This window comes from Rhinatrema bivittatum, chromosome 2 (genome assembly GCF_901001135.1).
Source record: "Rhinatrema bivittatum chromosome 2, aRhiBiv1.1, whole genome shotgun sequence".
Lineage (NCBI taxonomy): Eukaryota > Metazoa > Chordata > Amphibia > Gymnophiona > Rhinatrematidae > Rhinatrema > Rhinatrema bivittatum.
Genome location: NC_042616.1, coordinates 92,954,213 through 92,962,845, shown reverse-complemented (window position 1 = coordinate 92,962,845; position 8,633 = coordinate 92,954,213). Strand labels below are relative to the sequence as shown.

At 47.1% G+C, this 8,633-nt stretch overlaps 1 protein-coding gene across 1 annotated transcript; it reads right to left on the bottom strand.

Annotated features, from left to right (window-relative positions):
• Nucleotides 1-6,125: 6,125 nt before the first annotated feature.
• On the bottom strand, nucleotides 6,126-8,071 carry LOC115083219 (ribosomal RNA processing protein 36 homolog). The gene is made up of 3 exons (XM_029587027.1): nucleotides 7,841-8,071; nucleotides 7,380-7,538; nucleotides 6,126-6,569 (listed from the first exon to the last, which is right to left on the bottom strand). Exons 1-3 carry the CDS (start codon nucleotides 8,069-8,071, stop codon nucleotides 6,126-6,128), a joined length of 834 nt encoding a protein of 277 aa, XP_029442887.1.
• Between the last annotated feature and the right edge of the window lie 562 nt (nucleotides 8,072-8,633).

Below are 8,633 nucleotides of genomic sequence, written 5' to 3'. Positions count from 1 at the left end.
TTTTCTCTCATGCATATTCATTGTGGAAATCCTAAAAACTTGACTGGCTGGGGGGGGGGGGGTCCCCAGGACAGGGTTGGGAATCACTGACTTAACCAGATACGTCTGAATATCACACTTATCTGACTAAATTAATTGGATAAGGAGGTCCTCCCTGATCCAGCCACATCCCACCCACCACTTATCCAGCTAACTACTTAGCCAAATAAGTACTTACTGATTGACCACTGATTGCAGACAGATATTCAGCCCCCGCCTTTTAGCCAGATATTTCACTACTTATCTGGCTAAGTAGCACTGAATATCAACCCTCCCACACCCCCAGCAAACTTGTCCCCTGCCTCTCCCATTTCTCCAATATCTGCCCATCTAGAGAATTAGGGGACGGGGAGGTTAGAGGGTGGATGGATGGCAGGATGGGGTGTTTGTGTGCACGTGGAGCACTCTCTCAAGCACATCCCTATGCACTCGTGCTCTCTTTCTTCTTCCTTCCCCTTTCTTATCCATTTTCCCCACCCCTTCTCCTGTTTACCCTCCTCTCAAGCTCTCTCTTGCAACATGCCAAATTCATAGTAGGAACAAAATACCCTCCGTCTGGAGACCCTAATCAGAAACACAGACTTGATATCTTGGTTATAATGAGGATTACTGCACTCTATGTCTCCAAAGCCTGCATCTTTAGAGGATGAAGTCCATGTTGCTTCTCCCCTTCAGCACTGAAGTGTTGGCTGCATGGTTGAGAGCTCCAGGAACCACCATCCTTATCTGCCTTTCCCTAACAGCCTCACAGGACCCATGGCTCAGGGCCTTCAGTGTTTTCCTCCTCGTGGCCTGCACTACCCTTCACAACAGATGGAAATTCCTTATGGCTGTGTTGCAGGTTCTCTCCCTATCTTTGGCTTAAGTGACTCCACCTGCAAAAGCAGCACTAACTCCAGCAATGCCTAACCCAGTCAATCAGTGGTGACCTTGCATGGGCTTGCCCGCCCATGCAGCTCTGATATGCTTCCACTTGTACTTCTGGCTTCAAGTATCTGAATTGGTGGTAGTGGTAGAATATGTTCCCACTGCTGCTACTGCAAGCTAGATCAAACCGCTTCTGTCATCGCTGCTGTGAGCCAGATCAAGATTATTCTGCTATTGCTGCTGCATCTGGCTCTTGGGTTGTAGCTCGGGGACCCTTTCTCTAACCATTAGGCCATTTCCCCAGCATCATCTATCTATAAGTAGTTCTTTTCTGGATAAAAATTATAGTTTCTGGCACTAAAAATATTAAATAATTGAAACTTCTGTGGATCCTATGAGGAAAGGCTGAAGAGGTTAGGGCTGTTCAGCTTGGAGAAGAGATGGCTGAGGGGGGGGGGGGGGGGGGGGGGGGGTATGATAGAGGTCTTTAAAGTCATGAGGTCTTTAAGATCATGAGATGTCTTGAACGAGTAGATGTGAACCGGTTATTTACTCTTTCAAATAATAGAAGGACTAGGGGGCATCCATGAAGTTAGCAAGTAGCACATTTAAGACTAATCGGAGAAAAAATCTTTTTCACTCAATGCACAATAAAGCTCTGGAATTTGTTGCCAGAGGATGTGGTTAAGTGCAGTTAGTGTAGCTGGGCTCAGAAAAGGTTTGGATAAGTTCTTGGAGGAGAAGTTCATTAACTGCTTTTAATCAAGTTTACTTAGGGAATAGCCACTGCTATTAATTGCATCCGTAGCATGGGATCTTCTTGGTGTTTGGGTACTTGCCAGGTTCTTGTGGCCTGGTTTGGCCTTTGTTGGAAACAGGATGCTGGGCTTGATGGTCTGACCCAGCATGGCATGTTCTTATGATCAGTTTCATTATTTGATGTACTCTGTATAAATTATGTGATCCCTGTAGTCGATCAAGTGAGGAACCTAGTAATCATATTCAACAAATGTAAATGTAATATACTATCAAAGCAAATTTGAAAAGCCCATTTCTATTTATTTATTTATTTTAACGTTTTTATAGACTGACATTCATTGGGAACATCACATCGGTTTACATGGAACTCAATGCAGCAAACAGAAGGCTTTATATGGAACTGAAATCAACCAGAGCAGAAAAAATTTACAGTCTGAAACTTTAGATAACATTGAATAGGGGTGTAAGATAAAAAAAGGGTATAAAGCACTAATTTTTGTGCTTAAAGTGCACTTATGCATGTAACATCTATTGACAATTCAATGCTTTATATAGGGTAGGGATGTGAATCGTTTTTTGACGATTTAAAATATCGTCCGATATTTTTTAAATCGTCAAAAATCGTTAAAGAGTGTGATACAATAGAAATTCCCCCGATTTATCGTGAAAAATCGTTAATCGGCTTTGTGTCCACTAACGGGAGTTATTTGGGGAGAGGGCGGGAAAACCGGCACACCAAAACAACCCCTAAACCCACCCACACACAGAGCATTTCTCATAGGCATTTACCTGAGTTCAGCAAACAGCACTCCACCTGCTTGAAACAGGCCTGCCTGAAAATTGGCTTCTTCTGCCTGGCTGGAAGTTCTGATAGGTTTCCACAGCACATCTTCTTTTATCCGGGTTATTAAAAGGCATTCCGGGGGTATGTTTAGGCATTCCGGGGGCATGTTTAGGTCTCTGATTTGATGACTGAGGGGGGTGTGGGGTGGGGAAAGGAATTGGGTTCATACGACAACCAACACGGGCCCTGACTTTTATGGTCTGGGGTACTGCTAGGCAGACATAAGGGAAAAAGCACAGGGCTACTTCCATGGCTAAATCCATAAGCAAAGCACATCAAGCAGCACTGTCTGAATTTTCCAGAAGGCTCATCACCCAGTAAAAATGTTGCTAGGAGTCATTTTTTATGGGTTATCATAAGACCTGAGCATAACTATTTTATGTTCTTGTATGATTCTGCTGCCATACATGTACATTGCTTTGGAGATTTTATCGAAAAATTGGAAAGAGATTTAAAAATCATATAACTAAATAAATAACTAGATACATGCAGGGAATGGCAGTTGCTATCCTTAAGAGAAACATGGGGTAACCTGCATGGCGAGGCAGATACTAAAATATGAAGCTTGCTGGACAAACTGGATGGACTATTTAGTCCATTTCTGCCATCAATATTATGTTAATATGTATGGAATCCCTGTCCTTCCTCCTTCAAGCACAAAACCATTTGAGAATACCCACTCTTCTTCCATATTTATCTCCTTGTGAGGATGACTGAGTGATATCTTTTGGTCTGGAGCAGTAACCATGTTGACTTTCTCAAGCAGTTTCAATGTTTATTAACATAACAGCAAGTAGTATCAACAATATTTCCTACGTTTGTGTTACTCTTATAACGCAACTTCAGAGAGAGGGTCAGGAGTTCCTACTTCTGGAGACATGGGGGCCTCCTGAACTCAGCTGGGCTCTGCCTCTTAACCTGCCCAGCAGGGTCTTGCCCATAGAGCTCTCTCCCTTTATGGGATTTAAGGTGGACCAGGCCTCTGATCCTGCACTAGTTACAAAAGGGAAATAGGGTCTCTCAATCACATACCTCCCCCCGCCTCAGCTTGGACCTGTTGTCCAAGCGTTATTACTCCCACTGGATCCCATCCAGGGAAGTACCACTCAACCCTATTCCCTTTCACCTGGCCTCCTGCCAGCTATCTTGGGGTTGGGTTTCTAGGTTCACTCTCATCCCTATACATTAGGGTTATCCCAGATAGTACTATTAGTACTAGGGATGTGAATCGTTTTTTGACGATTTAAAATATCATCCGATATATTTTAAATCGTCAAAAATCATTAGAAGTGATATTTAATAGGAATTCCCCCGATTTATCGTCAAAAATCGTAAATCGGGGGAAGGGGGAGGGCGGGAAACCCAGCACACTAAAACATCCCTAAAACCCACCCCGACCCTTTAAAATAAATCCCCCACCCTCCCGAACCCCCCCAAAATGTCTTAAATTACCTGGGGTCCAGTGGGGGGGTCCTGTTGTGATCTTCCACTCTTGGGCCATGGGTGCGTTGATAGAAATGGCGCCGGCGCTACCTTTGCCCTGTATGACAGGGCAAAGGTAGCGCCGGCGCCATTTTGCTTCCTGTCCCCCGACGTCACGAGCGTAGGAGATCGCTCCCGGACCCCCGCTGGACCCCCAGGGACTTTTGGCCAGCTTGGGGGGGGGCGTCCTGACCCCCACAAGACTTGCCAAAAGTCCAGCGGGGGTCCGGGAATGACCTCCTGCACTCGAATCGTGTTGCCGTACGGCCGGTGCCATTTTGCAAAATGGCCCGAGAGTGGAAGATCACAACAAGACCCCCCCCACTGGACCCCAGGTAATTTAAGACATTTTGGGGGGGTTCGGGAGGGTGGGGGATTTATTTTAAAGGGTCGGGGTGGGTTTTAGGGATGTTTTAGTGTGCCGGTTTTCCCGCCCTCCCCCGATTTACGATTTACACGATATTTTAAAAAACAAAACCGCGACGATCCGATTCCCTCCCCCCCCCCCGCCGAAATCGATCGTTAAGACGATCGATCACACGATACACATCTCTAATTAGTACCACCCACTGTGCCCTTTGCCCACTGTCCACCCAGAGTCTTTTATTTGAGTCCATCTGGAGCTCTGAGTTCTACTTTTCCTCTGGTAGGGCTCTTGTGACTTCTCTTGGGTGCTGCTGTTGTGGTTTCTCTTCTATTTGTCTCACAGCTTTTCTTTCTTTCCTGGAGACTCTTAGCTCCCAGTTCTCTTTCCACACCTGGAGCTCTTTTGCCGAAAAATCTTGGAACTGACAGTCAGCAGACATATTGTTCTCAGTACTAGGAGACGTCTCATCCTGCTCTTATGGTACTCTGGCTACCTCAGATATCTGGCTTCTTTCAAATATCCACGCTCCCTTCAGAATGGGCTTCCTGTAATAAGTCCAGGTTTACCAACTTTCTTTCAGCTGCTTTCTTCTCAGCTGTGAATAGGTTTAGCTCACTCATTTGTTTTTTGCATTTTACTTGCAAAGCCTCTGGTTCCTTTAGTTTAATTCCAGCCAGCTGCAATTGGCTCAAAACATCTTTATTTTCTATCAGATGCTGTTTTTCTGTATTTTCTAGGGATGTGCAGCCCGAAAGTTTATGTTCATAAGTCCATAAGTCGAATGGGGGGCTCATTTGCGGTCAATATGGACATATGGAGAATTCCATAAGTTGAGTCTATGTCCATATGTGCAAATAAAAATTTAAATAAAAATTTAAACCCCTCACCCTCCTTAATCGCCCCCAAAACTTACCAAAATTCCCTGGTGGTCCAGCGGGGAGTCAGGAAGCCATTCCTCCCAGTGGTTTTGCGAGGAGCACGTGACGGCCGCGTCACGTCGATGACGCGGACGTCACGTGGTCCACCGGGATTTCGCTCCCGGAGCCCTCGTTTTGAACAAACTGAACTTTTGGCCAGCTTGGGGGGGTCAGGAGGCCCCCCCAAGCTGACCAAAAGTTCCTTTTGGGCCCAACGAGGGGTCCGGGAGCGGACCCGAGGGGAATCACGTGACGTCCGCGTCACTCCGTCGTGACGCCGACGTCCCGGAGCCCTCGTTTTGAACAAACTGAACTTTTGGCCAGCTTGGGGGGGGCTCCTGACCCCCCCCAAGCTGGCCAAAAGTTCCTTTTGGGCCCAACGAGGGTTCCGGGAGCGGAACCGCGATGGACCACGTGACGTCGGCGTCACGACGGAGTGACGCGGACGTCACGTGATTCCCCTCGGGTCCACTCCCGGGACCCTCACGGAACTTTTGGCCAGCTTGGGGAGTTTTGGTAAGTCTTGGGGGGGGGATTAAGGAGGGTGAGGGGTTTAAATTTTTATTTAGATCAACAATCGCGATTTCCAGCGTATTCAACATGACTATGTTGAATAAGTTGGAAATCCGATCGTTTACGCCTCATCATTTTTTTAAGTTAAAAAAAAAAATAAGTTGCGTTTTTCATTTAAGTTCAAAACGAATGCACACCCCTAGTATTTTCCAGCTTTGACCTTAAGGCTTCCAAAGCTTTCTCTTTTCTTTCCATGGTGTGTGTACATGTGTTCTCACCAGGGTACCAATCTCCTTTGCATAAGCAGATCTCTCAGCATCCACTAGTTCAGCAGACTCTAATTCCTGTTGAAGCTTCCCTTCCTTGCAGGTAAGGTATAACTCTCGTTCAAGGTCCTTAGTCTGGACTGGGATGCAGTATTGTCTCTCTCCAGTGCCTCCTTCAGCGGCAAGTCTTCAAAGAGCTCAGACTTTTTGTCCTGGGACATAAGATTCATCTGTGCTGCTTTTTCTTCTTGCAGCTGCTGCTGCAGAGTTTTGCTGAGTTCCTGCATCCAGGGTACAAATAGTAAATACTGCTCCTGCTGCCGAATGGACAACATTTCAGGCTGCAGTCTTTCATTCTCCCATTGCTTCTCCTTCACTGCCTCCTGACTCACCCTGCATCTCTTCTCCTGCTCCATTAGCTGCTGCCTGAACTCATTCACTGTGGCTTGGAGATGCTGCTCTAGCTCTCGGGTGCTCGCCAGTGCAGTGCCCTTGAGACGGATGGTGTCCAGCTCCTAATTCTGGGCCTTGGTGGATGCACACAGAGCTGCAATCTCCCCCTGATCACATTCATGGCTGGTCTGTGCTTGTGTCACTTGTCTCTGCGGTATCTGCATGGTGATTAGAGATGTGCTTTGTTTTACGCTTTCGGGTCGGGCTTCGGGTCAGGCGCTTCATGGGAAAATTTGTTTTCCTATGGTTCTTTTTTTTTTTTTCCAGCAAAACGAATGGAAAAAAAACAAAACACCCCAACCCTTCAAATTTACTTAATTACAAACCCCCACCCCCCACCATCCCAATCCTCCCCAAGACTTACTAAAAGCCCTGGTGGTCCAGCGGGGTCCTGGGAGTGATCTCTTCCTCTCGGGCTGTCGGCTGCCACTAATCAAAATGGCTCTGGTGGCGCTTTGCCCTTACCATGTGACAGGGGCTACCAGTGCCAATGGTCAGCCCCTATCACATGGAAGGAGCAATGGATGGCCCACGGGACCACCAGGGCTTTCAGTAAGTCTTGGATGGGGGGGATCAGGATGGTAGGGGGAGTTGTAATTAAGTAAATTTGAAGGGTTGGGTTGTTTTTTGTTTTTTTTTTAAATAAATGTGCCCCTCCCCCCCATGTTAACCCAAAAAACGAATTTTTCCCTGAATTTCCAGTACTGCCACTTTCTTCCTATGCTCATGCAAACTCATGTATTCTGTGCTGGTCCGGTGCTGCAAATCTGCTAGCTGCTGTGCCAGCCTTGCATATGCGTCTGTCAGCAGTACACAATCTTGCTGGACTGCCTCTTCTCTCTCTCTTGGGCCCTGTTCTCCCTGAAGGCTACCTCCTGAGCATGGACTTGAATCTCAATATTGGTGATCTCCAGATCCCATGTCTTGGTTGCCTCCTTGTCATAGCTGTTTTCTTGCTTCCTGGTTACATCTACCAACTGTGCCTCCAGATCAGCGACTGTGGTCTCATATGCTTTCCTTAGCTCCGTGTGCTGTCACAGTAGTGCATGCTGAGTCTGCATTGTGACCACCAGCTCCTGACTCAGCTGCTGTCTTCTTGGGCATCTTCAGCTTCAGTCAGAGAGCATCAGGCTTGGGAGGTTAGCATGGAGATCTGGTCCTTGAGCTCCACAGGGTCCTCTCTGGTATGCTAGCAGCTATTTAATTTTAATGCCACCAGTTCCAGGTCCTACCTGAGGATCTCCTCTTGTTTATCTGTTTGATGACATTATTACTTCTCTGTTTTCAGCTCCAACTGCAAACCAACCACTTGGGTTTGTAATTCTTGCATTACTTTGCAAGCCTCCTCTGTAATTCCAGGCCTTGGCTCCTCTGTCATCCCTCTTGCTGGGGCCTCCATGGCATCTCTCTTCAGACTCTCTTGTAATTCAGTCACATTCTGTAGACTCTCATTGCTCTGGCCCTCCTTATCAGTGCAGGCATCTGAGCACTCTACAGCACCTCCCTCTGGTCTTTCTGTAGTGCCTTTCTTGGGTCTTATTGCAACACTTGCATCTGTCCCCATGACAGCGCCTCCATCAGACCTCTGTGCCGTGTCTGCAGCTGGCTCCTCTGCAGCACCTCCTTTAGGCCAATTGGTACTGCATCCAGCAGGTCATTCTATATTGCCCCTTTCTGGGCAGAATGTATTGCCTTCTCCAGGGCAGGCTGTGACTCCCCCATGAGCTTTCTGGTATCCACAGCTCTGTCACAGAAAGATCCTTTGCCCGGCTTTCAAGCTGTTCTTGCAACTCAGGGTCTGTTTTGCCTTCCACTCCTTTGCTGCATTCAGCTGTTTCTGGAGATGAGTCCTTCTGAATGGTCAAGCTGCAGACAGGTGATTCAGTAGATGCAGTGCAGCCTCTGCTTTCCTCTTTATCTCTTCAGGCAGACAGTAAACTGTGCTTCTCAGACCATCTGGTCCCTCATGGCACGCTCTTTTTACATTGTATGCTTCTTTGTGGGCTCTTGCCAGTCAGGATCTGGTCTGATGTCAGCTACCTTGCTAGTTCCAGCTTCCTCTGAATCAGTATCCCCTCCCAGGATAGAGCAGATAGTTGACTTGGATAGCTATGGCACTTTTTCTG

Coding starts and splice junctions, on each gene's coding strand:
- LOC115083219 (XM_029587027.1), bottom strand. CDS start 8,071: ATGGGGACAGATGCAAGTGTTGCAATAAGACCCAAGAAAGGCACTACA. Junction 7,539..7,840: donor TTACAGAGGAGGCTTGCAAA/GTAATGCAAGAA, acceptor CTACTGTGACAG/CACACGGAGCTAAGGAAAGC. Junction 6,570..7,379: donor TTCAAGTCCATGCTCAGGAG/GTAGCCTTCAGG, acceptor GCCCAGAATTAG/GAGCTGGACACCATCCGTCT.